The 17247-nt window shown below is 42.6% G+C and overlaps 1 protein-coding gene across 2 annotated transcripts in view; it reads right to left on the bottom strand.

The window, feature by feature from the left end:
- Nucleotides 1–1002: 1002 nt before the first annotated feature.
- cacnb3b (calcium channel, voltage-dependent, beta 3b) overlaps nucleotides 1003–17247 on the bottom strand; it is a 39987-nt gene continuing 23742 nt past the window's right edge. For both annotated transcript variants that reach the window (XM_072696611.1, XM_072696610.1), the window contains exons 2-14: nucleotides 13854–13973; nucleotides 13636–13758; nucleotides 13107–13228; nucleotides 11938–11972; nucleotides 11313–11332; nucleotides 11026–11106; nucleotides 9011–9069; nucleotides 8057–8157; nucleotides 6892–7043; nucleotides 6683–6778; nucleotides 6423–6593; nucleotides 6290–6340; nucleotides 1003–6197 (exon numbers count right to left, since the gene is read on the bottom strand). In XM_072696611.1, coding sequence (XP_072552712.1) covers nucleotides 6311–6340; nucleotides 6423–6593; nucleotides 6683–6778; nucleotides 6892–7043; nucleotides 8057–8157; nucleotides 9011–9069; nucleotides 11026–11106; nucleotides 11313–11332; nucleotides 11938–11972; nucleotides 13107–13228; nucleotides 13636–13758; nucleotides 13854–13973 — 1110 coding nt within the window. In that variant the 3' untranslated portion in view covers nucleotides 1003–6197; nucleotides 6290–6310. The remainder of the gene's footprint in view (nucleotides 6198–6289; nucleotides 6341–6422; nucleotides 6594–6682; nucleotides 6779–6891; nucleotides 7044–8056; nucleotides 8158–9010; nucleotides 9070–11025; nucleotides 11107–11312; nucleotides 11333–11937; nucleotides 11973–13106; nucleotides 13229–13635; nucleotides 13759–13853; nucleotides 13974–17247) is intronic.

Below are 17247 nucleotides of genomic sequence, written 5' to 3'. Positions count from 1 at the left end.
TGCTCACACATTGCCCTCTAGCTAACAGATGTAGAATTGCATGTTTGGTATTGTATTTTTAAGGGGCCCACATCCCACTCAATAATTTGTTTGTGTGTTACTGTGTTCGGATGCTATCTCTGTAACAGTAAGATGTTGGGAGCATAACATGGGGGCTATAACATGGAAAATTAATTGATTAATTGATTCTACATTTTAGGCAGTAAGACATGTGGGGGTGTCCTAACTTTCCCTATTACATTTATATTAACACCATTATATAAGACATCTCTTTAGTTCTATTACCCCCAGCTCTCTATATCATTCAAATGAAGATCAAATGTCCATAGTTTTAGTTAAATAATTTTATGCACTTGTCCCTAATCACTATTCCCTACATCAGGACACTATATAGACGACGATTATAGGGACTAGTGTTGTTCTAAGACTTTCTGGAAAGACAAACTGGTAGGGCATGCCATCTTTTTGTCTATGATGACATGTTATTCACTCATGAACAACCTCCCAAAAATCTCTAAGACTGGAGCCTTCCTAAGCCACAGGGAAGTCATAGGCTCTCTGTCAATCACAGGCCCTCAAAGGCCCCGGCCAGTCACCGGCTCTTAGAATGTTCCTAATCCACCACCCACCTGAGTATCTGTTAAATGCTGTTAATTTGTAGTAAAAGTTTGCTAATGAGGACCACACCCTAAGGTGGAACGGGAGGGCAGACTCACAAGTGTTGGCTAGTGGCTAGAAGTCCGGGTCGGCTTTTCTGTGGTCTGTGTGTGAAGCCTGGCCCCTTTGTTAGAGTGCTGGTCCGAAGACCATGGGTATATAAAGGCGGATGAAGACCTGGAGAAGGAGGGGGTTAGGGTGTGGTCCTTCTCCCAAAATAAAGGTAAATGAGGTTTTCCACAGTATGGACACCATCAAAACCTTAAGGAAAGAGGGACATGAGGTGGGAAGAGAGCTAATGAGTAAAACGAGTGAAACACTGATCTTACTGTAACTCTTTATTGTGTTTTTTTCCCTTCCAGAGCAGAGGATCATTGGATACAGTGCAGGGTGTTGGGTAGTATCGTTTTTTTGTTGTTGTTGAAAACGTGTTCTTTTATTTCTGTTTTGGAGAAGTGGATACAGAGTGAATGCCTTTTTCTTTCAGACATCATATAAAGGAGATACACACTTACATAGTGCATTTATTGCATTATAAAGCAGAAGTTAAAAAAAAACAAAAACAAAAAAACATAGTGCAATTGTATTGATTTCCATCATCTCGTTAGAGGAGATTCACACGATACTCAAAGTATCCATCTCTCTGCCTCAGCTTGACTTCGTATTGCATACAGAATTTAGTCGTGTCACGTGACGGATTGATAAAATAAACCTACTCTGCGTCTCAAGAGACATCAGCCTTTATTGTATTTAGCTCTAGAAGTGCTCTAGTAGGAAGTCAGTCAGGTCTTTGAGCAGGAAGAACAGATTTTCACTGTGCTTAGAGTGTCGCTTGAATGTTGCTTTTCAAACCACATCCAGTGCCTCACCGAGTGATTTCATAGGAAGAATTCGCAGTTGCAATAGATTCTGCATGGTCCCGAACAACATTAGTGCCAAACATAAGTAAAGATACAGTTAATATGTACAGCTTGCACTAGGAAGAAGTCCATTAGTTGCTATTTTTGAGGCGCTTCTAAGCATGGATACACGTGCAATGAATATTAAAGGAATATTTCACTCCATGCTAATTTGGCTAAATAATGAATAAAGGTTACTGTAAAAATAAGTCAACTTAAATGATAAGGTAACTAATTACAGGCCTTCCTGTTTTCAGACTCCTGACCATAGAGGGCTGTGCTGTGTATGGGGTTTGGACTTATGACCTCCTGGCTCTTCCCAAGCTGGCAGTTAGACAGCTGCACCACCCTAGACTTGTGAAACCATGTACATTTGTGTCCAGGAAGGAGCAGAAAGGTAAATGTACTCAGAACCGTGCTTTAATGCAGTGTAATTTTACAACTCTAGAGTGGCCCTACAGTCTAACTGCCTGCTTACCAAGTGTGAAGGCATCATAAGCTGATATTCCAGCAATGGATGCTTATCCTCCCAGTCTAAGTAACACAGTTCTGAGTAAACGTACCCTTCTGTTCTCATTTGGACAAAGACATGTACAAGGTTCACAGGTCTAGACTGGTGCAACCGTCTAACTGCCAGCTTGGGAGGAACCAGGAAAGTCTGAATACTGTTAAGACCACAGCTTTACTATAGTCGGTCAGTAGTCCGACTGTAGGAAGGCCCATCCCTCAAATCCTAACCCTGCAAAACAGTCAAATCTCACACATGTACTGTTGTTTTTGAGGTTCTTCTTAACAAGTATTGTTGACCAAACTGAGATGCAGAAGTAGAAAATGAGAGTTAGGAGAGCTGTTGGCTAAACTAAGTTGAGTTAAATCAGTTACTGCATCATTTTAAGAACCTTTTTTTTTACAGAACCCTTTAGCTTCCAGCTACAGTTTTAGGTGAAATATCCCTTCAATGTTGAACTCGTAAATACACAAGCAGCTTGCAATGACTTAGCTCAGATGATAGCTCTGGCAGGCTCTTTCTATTCCTTCGGGGCTCAGAGTAAACCTACAAAACCCCTCTAGTGACTGGAAATACAGTTGCCATGCAAGCTCTTAATTATCTATACTATACAGGATGATCTGATGCGTGTATACAGTGGCTTTCAGTAGTGGTAGATTAACTGAGAGTTTGTCTAGCAAATAAGATATGATTTATCCAGTTATCTTATCCCCCTAAAAACGCCTTGTCGTTGTGCCGGTACTTTGTGCGGAAACAGCAGGCAAAACAACGTACAAACATGAGCATCATCATATATGCATATATGAGTGAGGTGGCCAGATGTCATGCAACACTGTGTGAAGATAGAACCATAGATATACATATTATGAGGCCTAGATAGCTGATAACATCATTCAGTACATTTATATACATAGTGACCTGAAGCCTTGTGACCTCCATAGTGGTGCTACTGTCATAATGGCCGTCTATGGACGAAATGTAAACACTGCAAACGTAAAAAGAACAGGGGTGCTCCAGTGTGCTGTGCTCGAGTCATATCATGTGCAAACATGTGTGTAAAAATGAATCGCATGGTTTAAAAAAAAAAAAAAAAAAATGCGATTCTGTGTGCTAGCATGGCGGTTCTTAGATCGGTCCTCTGCGACCCCCAGGCAGTCCAATTTACTCAATTTGGCTCCAACCCATCCAACCAAACTCACAACACACATAGATAGATGATAAATGAGGCTGTGAGGACCGCTTTGAGAACAACTGGTCTAGCGTTACCTTCGCTAGCTAGCTAATTTAGCTATTCCTGTCCCTCTGCTAACATAAGCTAGCTACTTTAGCCTGCCCAAACTAGATGTTTAATTGATGAATCCTAAAGAAGAACATCTAAATATCTGCAAAACTCAAATCAACGCAAGTTTACTGAGCAACGTTTATTTCTGAGAAACATGTTCCTCAGCTTTAGCTTTAGCAGTGTGCTTTAGCCGCTATCTAGCTTCCTAATATGAATATCTATGGCTAAAACCAGACTCTCTGAATCTGGTAAGGTTGAAAGTAATGATATATCTCATTATTTTAGATCATCAAAATAACTTTTTAAATACTTTCATATTAAATTATCATGCGTTATTACGGACGGCAGCATAGCAAACTATAAGTAGAGATCAGTGTGCAGGTGTGAGGTACGAGTGTCATGGTGTAAGGAAAGTCCTTACATCCGTGTTAAAGTTTATCTCTGTGGTTCATTAGAAAACCAACTAGACGCTAGTGTTTGGAACAGCGTTGTGTGAAACAGCATGAAGTAAAAAGAAAAAAAAGGCTAGTGTAACTCTCGCACTGGGAACATGTTCGGTCACATTGTCTCAGTATTACCAGAGCCACAGTGATGTGTAACCACTAGAGGTCACTGTCATCCTAGAATCCAGATATTTCACAGGCATTAAGGCTGTACTCCAGGGTCCTAATTCCCCACATAACAGAAGAAAAGCAGGAATCCAGCCTCAATTCCCAGTGTACTGGTTGAAATTGACTGGATAAGAAAAAGCAAACTGGATGACCAATTAGAATGGGACTGTTTTAGAAGGCTTTAATAATAATAATAAAAAAATAATAATAAAAAAAACTCTAATCACCTACTAGTCTCTCTAGAGACTACTGAACTCAAAGAGCTGGAGACTTTTATTTTTCCCATTTATAAAAGGAAACAACTTCGGAAAAAAAAAAAAAAAACATTTTTGGAGTGCTTGAGGTTGTTGTAAACACTGGTCGGCTGTGTCCGATATTTGCGGGTTGATGTATTAGTGAAGAGCTTACACACAATAAATGCACTGAATTTAACTGATATGATTTTCTGCATAAATATATTTACACTAAAACAGTTCATCAGTTGTTGCATCTCAAAAATCTCAAACTGACAGTTTATTTCCTTTTGTTAATTGTTGTAATGCAATATTTCATGAATGCAGACACGTCCACATTCTAATCAGGTCAATTCAATGCATTTATTAAAGGTGTATTAAGTGTACGCATGGTGAACTGCAGTGCTTACTCTAATACGACTCATTTTCTACACAATTAACTCTAGTTAAGATGTAAGCAAAGACATTCAGAGTGGTTCAGGGAAGAGAATTACCTTATTCTAGAGAAACTTACAAAGTCACAATTGATTTTGCAGCAGTAGTGAACGGAAACAGACCTAAGAAGCGTTTTATTGCCTCTAAAATCAATGTCACGGAAAGCTGTTTAACAAAACCAGTAAGATTTCGCTGCCTGATGCAAGATTTTCTCTAGACAAACCAACAACTATTTTACCATTATCCGTGTTGCATGTAACTTGTGTAATGCTGTCATTTCATTGGTGGTTCTGGAGAGTGGATAAATGGCTATATTTGTGATGCAGACATTGTGAATCAGTAAGTTTCTCTATAAAGCACAACTTCTCCTCGAAGCGCTCTGAATTGTTTTAAATCAGTGGAATTCTTCTCTATGGTTTGGCTATTTTAGCACATAACTGAAATAAGGTGAATTTAGCTGCAGGAGTAGCAACAGCAAACTTAGATAGTCAGCGCAATAGGTGTGCAGGACATGGCGTGTGTGTTATGGAGTGGCAGTAGGGTAAGAGGATGTGTGTTGTTTTTTTTTCTTCTTCTCAAGGGGTGGCTTTCTCTGTGGGGTTGCGTGGTACTGACGCTCTGATGCCAGTGCCAACTTCAACCCAGAGAGCAGCAATAGGTTGGCAGAGCCTTTCTGACAGAAGGCTTCACCCAGGAAGTGGGGGAAACCACTGTGGGTCTCAATCCAGGTCTCAGTGGGGCAGCTAAGACCAGGTGTGCTGACTATGTGTGTGTGTGTGTGTGTGTTGTACACTGTATGTCCAAAAGTGTCCAGACACCTTCTCGTCCAACTATTCTATCAAAATCAAGTGCATCAAAGTGAGATTATTGCAAAAATCTAATTTGCATCTCATCACTCCAAATCATCTAAAAGGTCTTCAATGGAGCTTCATTATGCTAACGCATCTGAAAGGTCTTCAATGTAGCTTCAATGCGTCTCCACAATCCAGTGGTACTTCACGTTGATGCTGTTCATTGCCCATGGTGATCTTAGGCTTGTGTGCTGCCATTCCAGAGTGTCCCTATTGGCAATGCTGTTCTGTAGATATTGCACGGCTGTGCATGCAATTTTACACCTGTGTCAGCAATGCGAACGCTTTAAATAGTCTACTTGTCTTCTAATTAGAAGGACTGTCTGGACACGTTTGGACATAGACTCCATGTCTGTGAATGTGTGCTGGCAGGTACTGTGTCAGTTTGTGTCAGTGTGTGCGTGTGTGTGTGTGTGTGCGCGCGTGTTGTGCTGCAGCGGAGCGGTCCTGAGACATAGCGGCTGGCACACGTGGCTGTGCTGGGTGGGCTTGAAGCTACACCTCCTGTGTGCTCAGGATGGTGGGGTTGGTCCCCTTCCTCATTTATTCTCATCCATTCTTCTTCTTCTTATACCCAACCTTCTACCTCCTCCACCTCCACCTCAGGGGGCAGCTGCTCTGAGCTCCTCAGACTCAGGGGCAGAGAGTGGCTGGCCTCTGAGAGATGGACTGAGGGAGGCTTCAGAACAATCCGCGCCTCTCTGATAAACCTTAGAACAAGCTGAGAAAGGACTGGAGTTAGCATGAGCTCAGCAGGGCTACATGATACCACATGCTCAGCATTTCTCTGTATTAGACAGGGCAGGTGCTCACCCAGATCTGTGGTAGCAGCACTCATTCAATCAACTCTTGAGTCTCAGAGAACTGTGGAAAAAGCATTAGAATAAGACACTGGGAGGCAGCACTATGAATACACCTATGCTCTATTCGGTTCTCATGTACGCACCTGTTGGCTGGAGTTGGCTGAGGGAGGGGTTACCACGTTTTGCTCCAAAAGAGGGTTCACAGGAGCCGAACCTGGTAGGTGGGTAGCACGCCAGTAAATGTCCAGATACTCGGCCAGATGTTCACATGCATCCTCCAGCTGATTCTCATCCAGGATGACATCAAACATTTCCTGATGCAGGACAAAAATGGAATGAGGATGATGGTTACCAACCAACCAAGTGTGCAGTTCACACACAGTGCTGTTCTAACCAGACTGACCGGTGGGCACTGGGCGAGCTTATCTCCTGCCATCATCTGCACATTCAGGTGTTTGCTTTGAGACTTCCCTCTTGACTTGATGAGTCTTTGGAGGACCTGGGAAAGAACATTCAGAAGGAAATGGGACCACAAAACGCAGTTCTTCACAATTCCATCATAATTACCATCAGTAATCAGACCCTAAACCTTAACCAAACCAAACACAATACCTTGGGCGATGACACCTTCACATAGACGATGATGGGGGCGAGGGACGTCTTGGCCAGTTGTGCTGGATGGTTAATTGTGTCTGCATCTAAAACCACCAACTGCAGAGACTTTGCCAATTCAAATATCCTCTCTATCTCACTCTGAACCTCCGCTAAAACAAAGAAAAGCGTAGTTACATTTCATTACTGACAAACCAAACAAAATCAGAACAATTAATAACATTAATAACATGATATTAATATTCAGCTTTTAGTAACCTAGAGTAATATCATAACCTCTTATAAAGAAGGTATAGAGAAGGTATAGAGAAGTGGGCTTGGGGCCAGAAAATTGCCTGGACCAGCAGGAAGGGTGGGTAGGGGGAGTGAAGAGGCAGCACTCCCTCAATATTCATGGCTGAGGTGCCTGTAAGAAAGGAACCTAACCCTCAGTCCCTCCCTGGGCGCTGAGGGTGCATGTTCTCACTGTTTGTGTTCACTTACGATTGCAGGACTAGCGATTAATAAAAGATTTAAACAAGCAGGTCACTGAACAGACATCCCTACAGGTATAGAAAGGCACCGACATCATGATGATGCCATGGATAGGCTGAAATCCAATGTACTGCTGTGTACTGGCTGTGACTCCACACTTCCTGTGGGCCGTTTTACATTTACGGCATTTAGCAGACGCTCTTATCCAGAGCGACTTACAAAGTGCTTTGCTATTTACCCAAGAAAACCTCAGCTAGTTAGAATAGACTAATACAAAAGATACCTCCAAGCTTAGACATTACTAAACACAATACAATAAGGCGACCATAGAACTATTCGTCCAAGTACTCTCTGAAGAGGTGGGTCTTCAGTCTGCGTTTGAAGACAGCGAGTGACTCGGCCGTTCGGACACCCAGGGGCAGCTCGTTCCACCACTTTGGTGCCAGGACAGAAAAAAGCCTGGGCGCTTGTCTTCCGCGGATTTTGAGGGATGGCGGGTCAAGCCGAGCCGTACTTGAAGCTCGAAGGGCTCTTGGTGCGGATCGGCTTTTGACCATTGCCATCAGATACGGAGGGGCTGGTCCGTTCTTGGCTTTGTAGGCCAGCGTCAGGGTTTTAAATCTGATGCGGGCAGCTACAGGAAGCCAGTGGAGAGAAGGTTGAGGTAGGTTGTCTCGGTTACCTCACTTACCTAGGCTTGAGCGTGTGTTGGACCTTTCCATGATGGCCTTCTTGTTTAGCACAGATCTCTTGGCTAGAGACAGATCCGCAGTCACTCGTGTGATAGAGATTCTGCCAAAACAGGGTAAGAAGTATTAGGGCTGTATAATATAAACAAAATACCTAAATCATTATTACTTTGTTACATATAGACCTACAAAATGTACCAACATCTTCCTACAAATTCTCTTACATTTGTTCTTTAGAAAAGTCTTAACAAAGAGTCTACATCAGACTGATGATGAGTTTCTGAACTGTAGGACTGCTGACAGCTGTGCTCTTATGGCGATGTATCCCACTGTCCTTGTAAACTGAGCAAATCCTATATAAGAAAACACTGAAGAACATCAGACTCTGTGAAAACAGAGTAAGTGGGTTTTAAGAACGGACCAATACATAGGTACCATTCATTTTTCTCATTAGAGGGGTTTCCAATCCACCAGGTTTTTGTGAAGTTTGAAAATGTGATTCTCTTCTCAGTTAGTATGAGTGGCCAGTGAATGGATAAACGACTGGCTCTACAGATTCACCAGCTTTTCAAAGGCTGCTTTTCACATTCTGAGAAGCCAAATCTAGAGCTGGTCTGAAAAATGGCTCAGAACTGGCTGTAGCATTTGTCCTCCCAGTGGCACACAGATTTCAGCCTTCATTAGGTGGGCCAATGCTCGTCCTGCCCGGCTTCTCTGAACTGCAAACAACACACGTATTTTCCATTTGTTTCTGTCAAAATTTCAGAATTGAGCTCAACATTTGTGAAACGTTTGAAAGAAAACCAGACTATTGAGAAAACCTGCTCATATCTGGAGTTACGGGATTGCAGAATGAAGCACTACAGAATGATGTATATTACCAACTACACAATGATGCATATTATGCAAAAAGCCCCATCATCACCATAACAGTGACCAAACAGCACAGCACTTACCTTCCATCAAACCTGTGCTTGAGGAAGTCAAACAGTGCTTTCTGCATCATATCCGTCACCTGAACCGGAGGAGAGAAAAGAGAACATGTCCAATAAAGCCGCCACAAACCTGCTGACTCCGATCCCCGGCTTTACTACTGGCATGTACAGCTGGTGTGGGACAACAGAGAGCATAATGTGTTGGAGCAGATATGAGCAAGAGGATAAAGAGCAGCAGCAGTGGGGCTTTGGAGAAGAAGCCATGTGAAAGTTTAATGTGGTCTGGGTGAGGTGATGTGCTTTAATTTAGATTCAGGCTAAAAAATGGATGGCTCCTGAAATAGAGGGGCAGCAGCAGACGCTGCAGAACAGCCTCGACTCCCTGCTGTCTCAGAGCAAGAGCGGCCTAGGCCTCCAGAGTCTTTCTGAGGCACAGAGCTACAGACAAGAATCAATATTTCACACAGAAGCACGAGGCACAGGCTCACACACAGCACACACTCATCCTCAGATTAAGCACATGCAAATACAAGTGTTTATGCCCTAAGGTCCTAAAGTAAGGGGCCTGTGATCAGTTGCATACTGTATATCATCTACAAAAAAAAGTGTACAATTGATCTTAATGAGATGTAAACTTAATGTAAGAGTTTTTCCCCCTGTAATTTTGGGCCATTTTTATTGGCCATTTGTCATGAAATGCTTACTTGATGAAAAGGCCAACTGGAATTTTCAAATATTATATAAAAGTGGTTTGAAAATTATATTATATTTTATATATCATATTGTGGCATTTATAAACCGTAAAGTTTTTTTTGCATGCCCATAATACTGTACTGACGTTCACTTTAAATGTACCTATTGCTGACATTTATAATGGAAATATACGTAATATATTCACTGCTCATACACTATATGGACAAATGTTTTGGGACACCTGCTCATTCATTGTTTCTACTAAAATCAGTAACTGTCTGTACTGTCCAAGAAAGACTTTCAACTAAATTGTGGTGCACTGCTATAAGAATCCCCAACTCATCCCAAGTATTAGATGGAGCAGCAGCATTTCCACGGCTCCACAGCTCAATGCTGGCGGCTTTATGCTCGAGTATTATGTTTATCTGCTTCAGAGAGTCCTATTTTATTGGCAGCACCTCTTTACAGAGACTAGACAAGCTGTGTGTATGTATGTATCTGTGTCAGCAATGGGTGTGACCTAAAGTAGCTGCATATATTCATTACAAGGGATGTTCTTAAACATGCGGACATATAGTGCATCATTGTGAAGTGCACATTATTATGTAGTATGTAAATGTATGCTAATACCTGCACCAAGAGCAGGACCAGCGATTAATAAAAGATTTAAACAAGCAGGTCACTGAACAGACATCCCTACGGATATAGAAATGCACGATGAGACCATGATGAACTGTAATCCACTATATTAATATCATATGTGATATTACCATGCGTGTTTGGCCTAAATACAATTTTAAACATTAAATTCCAATAAAGAACTTCCAGTAAAAAGTTTGTCCTTGCCACTGTTGTCTTTGACTTTTCTCACATGGGGTTTCTATGGGCTTTTTATGTTTATATTTTATGATTTGTTGATCTCCTGTCCTATTAATGAATTCCTGTACAGTTGTTTTGTGATGTTTTGTGATTTGTTGATCTCATGTCCTATTAATGAATCCCTGGTGATGTCAGTTGTAAAAAGACCTAGGCAAATCAAATTTGAACTGAATTTCCCCACTGTTAGGGTTTCCTAAAAATGCATGACCTAAAACGTCAAAAAAAAAAATTAAAAAACTACTGTAAAACACTGTGTCAGGCATATGACAGCTTATAGAGGCAATAAACTCTTCTGATGTCTTGTTCCATTCAACACCACAGTCAAATATTCCTACTTAAGGAAAGTAAGTTGGAATTTTAGGAAGGTAAGTTTCTCTAGAAAAGAGCATTTCACATCAGACCACTCTGAATAAATGAACATCAGAAGCACTGAATGTAACTGAATGGGACTGAATCCACTGCACCTCATATCCTTTCAGCGAAGGCCCAACCAGCACAACTGGCCTCATGGATGGTACGACATCATAGGGTGGAACATGTTCCGTCTGAAATAATCAAACACACACAAACGAACTCTTTGAAGCTTTACATCTTAGTGTACGCTCTGAATCTTAACTAACATCCTCCAACAGCTAATGAGTAGCCTCTGGGCTTCCAGCTTCCAGCTTCAGTAATGATATACAGTGGCATCACTAGTACAGTGCGGCGGCCTGGTGTGCAAAAGACGCAGAGAGCAACAAGAACAACCTACCTGCTTTTGCTTCTGTTTAGCTTTTAGAGAGCAAGAGACAAAAAGTATTAAAGGACAGTCTGTGGGAGAGTTTGCAGAGAGTAAACACCGATCAGCCATAACATTAACACCACTGTCTAATACGGAGTAGGTCCCGCTTGTGCCGCCACAACAGGTCTGAGCATTTGAGGCATGGACTCCACAACACCTCTGAAGGTGGTATCTGTGTATTTGGCACCATGATGTTATCAGCAGGTTCTTAAAGTGCTGTAAGCTGTGAGGTGGCATCAGTGAACCTCAGGTGCCCATGAACCTGCTGCTGGTTCACTGCTTTGAACCACTTTTGGTAGGTACTGATCACTGCATACTGGGAACACCCCACAAGACCAGCCTGATGTTTTAGGCTCAAATTCTTATGCTGACCCATTTTTCCTGCTTTTAGCAGATCACCTTCAAGAACTGACTGTTCACTTGCTGCCTAATATATCAAACACTATGTCAAACACTTCCCTCTGCGGCTGTGCTAGAGTGGTTAGAGAGGTTGCTTTTTGAATTAGATCTCAACGCATATTTATTTCCAGTCTCTGTAGCCGTCCCTGAAGCCATCCTAAACATGGGACAGATGACAGTGGTATTTATTTTTTACCTGACGATGGAGGTGTAGGTCTTCCTCCTGCTTTTCTGTAGGATATCAAGCACAGTTAAGACAAAGAATATGAGAGAAGCCAAGCAAGACGCCCTACACTTGCTCTGAACTCAAACCCTCATGCTAATTCTGAGCTTGTGTAGTAAATCACAGACTGTGAAATGTGTTTTTGACAAGTGCGGTAAGCAGCCGCTGTTCACTGAAAACACTGATGTAGAAATATAGAGAAAAAAAGCTGCCAGATTGAAGCAAAGGTCAGGTAAAGTTTATTTTAAGACACTAGTAGGTGTCCCAATAGGTACATTACCTATATTTGTGCAGAATCAGGGATGGACTGGCCAGGGAAGGACCAGGAGGACTCTCAGTGGGAAGCTATGTTTGTGAGCCGTTTATAGAACAAATCTCTAAACTCTTAAACTAATTATAGTACCCGTGTGACCCAGGTCTCATGTGCGATTGATGCTTCTGATGTAGCCTCATATAAAATGAATGGAGACCACCTGGGACAAGCAGCATGTAGTGGAGTGCACATATGTTAGTGGTCCTCAGTTCATGGTTGTTGGCCAATCACGCAAATGCTGCCACCCCCAGGACAAAGCATAATGAGAAATTGGGGGGTGTGTGTGTGTGTGTGGGGGGGGGGGGTCTAGAACAAGATGCAGGGAAACTGGAATTAGGAAAACTACACAATTTGTTATGATATTAGAGTGAAGAAGCACAAGGCCAAAGTGCAGAAGGGGAATGTTCCTAGTTAAGAGCAGCCAATGAGAGCTTAGCTAGTTAGCTAGCCAAACTCCTTAGGAGAGCATCATAAACTGATCTGAGATCAGTCTTCTAGCTCAGGACAGTTTTGAATGCCAGCCAATGGTTGCCAGTTCATTCAGATTACCTGTAATAAGGCTGCCCTGCTACAGAAAACAGTACAGATCAACTCTGAAAATTTGAGAAGGTGGTACCCAAGTCCATCCCCGAAGGTTCTTTGACTCGTGGACAAAAATAAACCGGGTCATAGCCTGGGTGACCCATCATCTGGACAGTCTTTCTTATTGAATCTTTCCAGAGAGGGCTTTGCTAAACCACTCTCCATTCATTCAGAACTGTCCTCTACTGCAAGTTACAAAGATGTAGAAGCTGCTTTCTTGAAGGTCCTGTAGAAAAAGCTGATGTACCTCTGTGCAGCTTTCAGTTCCTGTTTGAGGCGCATGGCCTCCAGTTTAACTGGACTGGGGATGAAGCTGATATCAGCCCCCTCTTTCACCAGCCGCCCGATCCACCAGTCATTGCTGTACTTCTACAACAAGAGGAAACACTGCAGTCACGCACTCGAGCCTAAACACCACAGTCCCCGATCACAGAAAACCAAACTTCCCTTACTTTTTTAAATAAATATGGAGAGTCTATAAAAACAGTACTTTTGAATTCATTTCTGTGCCATCACAAGAAACAGCTCATTTACATACAGTACATCCAGTTCAGTTCAGCCTACCACAGTTTAGTCCCACCCACTTATACCACAGATCTAAAAGGAGCCCTGCTTTTTACAAGAGGCACAACACAGGGCAGTCAATCAGAACAGAGCTGATTTCTCTTATATCCATATCCATATATTTTACTTGGGATCATACCAACTTAAGGCCCTTAACATTGAAACCGCTGGAGTGACCGTCACAGACGCCTGCATCTGAACCTTAAGCTCACCTCCTTTATGTGTAGAAAGTCTTTGGTTTCGAAATTGATGGCAGCGCCCTGCACAGGACAGTCCTCATCTAAGGCCCCACAGTAGCTGACATTGGTTTTCACGGCAAAAGCCACAGGTTTGGTCTGCAAAGAAGAGGGGAGGAAACCATCTGAGTGGAGTGTGACTGAAAACGAGTGTGTGTGCGTGTGTATGAGTGTAAAAGATGAGTAAAGCCAACCTTGGCTCTCTCGAGCTGCAGCAGGGCCTGGCGCTCGGCTTCCCGCCGAGACGCCTCCTTATCCTCCTCCAGGGACAGGTCGGAATCCGAGGGTCTACTAGTGTAGGAATCAGCCGAACCCTGCCAGACAGAGAAAGAGACAGAGACAGAGAAAGAGAGAGTACATCACACAGCTAATAACATCAGCAGCATGTGGCCCCTTTCGAGCCTGAGTATGAGTAAGTTAGAAGCTAGCCAGATTGTAAGTAAATATGTCATACAGCCTATGAAACCACATAAACACGTTTGATAGCATCTCAACACAGTTTGCATGATGCTAATTGGTAGACTTAGCCTTGCATGTGCCTTGTCGCGCCAGTGCAAAACTAAAGAGGCCAACGTCATAAAATATGTCTTGGCTGGTCAGTTGAGAAAAAAAAACCTGGAAAAAATAATTCGAAACTTTGATTTGATTTTATAGAAATAAAAACAAGACTACTGACTTTGAATTCTACTGAGGAGCCAGTGTAAACATGAGCAGATTTATAACTTTAATAATGTCTGTAATATCTGTAGATTTTTATTGTACATTCTACATTTTATCATACCAAGATCTTTCTTTTTTTTTTTCACATAAAAACAGGCAGACCATAGTCAGAAGGCCTGGCTCACCTGTGGATATACAAACCTCATATACAATACTGCACAAAAACTTGAGTACCCTGTGAAAAATAGAATTAGAAGCTGCTTATCTGGGCAGTGAGAGTTTATTTCCTCAGTAAAATATTGATAAACGAATAAATACCTAAAACAGTCCTACAGAAAGTGGTGGTGGTTCTCAATCACTGTGTTCTTTAAACATCTCTAAAGTTCTTCTCATGGAGTCTAGTATTATTTATAGTCATCATCCAACACCTGGTTTGGTAAATCAGAGCTAAATGATGGTAAATCAGGTGAGCTGATGCTGCTGCTGCTGCTGCTGCTGATGGAGTTGAACACATCCACGCTGTGCTGGCTGGACTGGAACCGAGCTCTGTTCTTCATACTAGCTCACAAGATCAACTACTTCTTTCAAATGAGAAATTCTTGCTCATTTTCACTGCATTCATTTTACCTGCATCTGTTTCAATGGGATCTGGAGTTTTTACAGTAAAAAACAAAACAAAACCCCAAAGAGAAATGGTTATAAATAATGTGGTAAACCTTGACAGTACTGGTGAGTGACAAAATAAGTGTAAAAATGGCAATTCCTCATCAATACAACACTAGCAAGTATAGCTAATCACATCTAATTGAATCAGTGGTCTACACATAGCAGTTTTACTTAGTTTCTCTCTGCAAAGTTCAGCTTAATGATTTCCCCTGAATCTGACTCACGACACGCTTCATAATTAGCTGATGAATCGAGTCTGCTGGGTTAAAGCAGCAGCAAAACTGAGCACCAGAGGGCCACCACGACCAAAGCTGGAGGAACTCTTCAGAGTGTGTGAGTGTTACCAACTTAGATTGCTGAAGTGCTTTATATAAGCATGACGGAGTAGAAACGCTAACCAGTCATGGAGGCTAAGTACTCAATTGTAATGTATTATTGATGGCATGTGCCAGTGAGGACGGCAAAGTAGCTGGATAAGCACATTCTCTCTCTCTCTCTCTCTCTCTCTCTCTCTCTCTCTCTCTGTGTGTCTGCAATGACACAGCACATTTCTCCATTTCTCTGTCTTCTTCACTCCTGTCTGCAGGTACGACCCCACTCAAGAGATGTGTTAATTAGGTATTATCTTTTTAAATAGAGTGTGATGATGGTGGGAGGTCTCGGGTGAGGTACAGAAGGCAGAGACAGACTGAGGCACTAGAGAAAAATTCATTTAAAAAGTCATCAGTGGAGCCAAACTCTTCCCTGTACCCCAGATGCAGTCGTTTTTTTAGCTTTGCAGAGCAGCTAAAAGACTAATGTAGCTAACAAGTTAAGACAACTTTTAGGGTGGAGCTCCAGCCCTCTGGAGAAGTCCCACCTCAAACTCAACCCCAGCAAGACAAAGCTGCTGTGCATCCCGGGAACTGCTGGACTTCCCAATGATCTTGCCATCTCCTTGGAGAACTCACTGGTCATAAGCTCGAAGCCTTGGTGTGGTCATGGATGATCAGTTATCCTTCTCAAGTCATGTTGCAGATTTCTCCTTTACAACATCTGGAGAATTCGACGCTTCTTCTCTAGAGAGGCCGCCCAGGTGCTCGTTCAGTGTCTCGTCACTTTAAGACTTGATAACTGCAACTCTCTTCTGGCTGGTCTTCCTTTACGCACCATCAGGCCCCTGCGACTTATCCAGAACGCAGCGGCACAGGTCGTCTTCAATGTTTCTAAGCTCAGCCATGTGACTCCAATGCTGCATTCTCTTCACTGGCTTCCTGTAGCTGCTGCCAGCATCAGATTCAGAACCCTGACACTGGCCTACAAAGCCAAGAACGGATCAGCCCCTCCGTACTTGATGGCAATGGTCAAAAGCCGATCTGCAGCAAGAGCCCTACGAGCTACAAGTACGACTCGGCTTGACTGTAGTGTTGAGTATTATGGTCTCCATGTTGACTTGTGTTTAGTAGTGTCCAAGTGTCTAATCTTTGAATTCTAGTCTATTCAGACTAGCTGAGGTTATTGGTTATTATTCTTGAGTAAACAGCAAAGCACTTTCGGAAGTCTCTCTGGAAAAGAGGGTCTGATAAATGGCGTAAATGTAAACGTAATGTAAATGAGAAGTCCGCTCCACTGCTCCACAACCCGGTGCTGCATGGCTTTATACCCCTCTATCTTCCAGGTGGCACTGGGCATGGTGTGGGCATGGTGTCCCGTTATACTGGCAATGCTGTTCCCGGGTGATTAGGCAAGCTGTAAGCTTCAGTATCAGTGATGGGTGCACCGCCAAGCAGCTGAACTCACTTATTAAAAGGAGTGTCTGGATACTTTTGTACATACAGTATAGGTGTATAATTCCCCCAGCGTGTCTCATGGATGCAGACCGATCTGCCGGAGCACCCTGTCAAAACTCTGTCACACCAAATCCTGCTCTACCTGGGTGCGTCCAGCAGAGTCACTCAGCCCGGCCAAGAGGCTTCCTGTAGGGTCAGTGTAACGGTTATCAGGTTTCTGATCGCTTGAGGCTTAATTTAAAAATTAAAAACTGGGTGTAAAACCTTATTAATTAAGTTTTTCCATTTGTTTTAGTAAAAAATAAATAAATCTAGGCATCACTGGTATCCCCATCATCCCCAATCAGATGGCCTGGTTGAATGGTTCAACCAAACCCTCATGCCTCTACTACCCTCACTGCAAAGTGCGCCAAATCGACAGTTTAGTCGAAATATCATAATAGTGGTGTGTTGCAGTCCAGCTTTATCATTTTCCCCCTCTGTCTTTCTTCCT

Source organism: Salminus brasiliensis, chromosome 14 (genome assembly GCF_030463535.1).
Source record: "Salminus brasiliensis chromosome 14, fSalBra1.hap2, whole genome shotgun sequence".
Lineage (NCBI taxonomy): Eukaryota > Metazoa > Chordata > Actinopteri > Characiformes > Bryconidae > Salminus > Salminus brasiliensis.
Note: the sequence above shows the minus strand (reverse complement) of the source record. Positions and strands in the feature narration are given on the sequence as shown.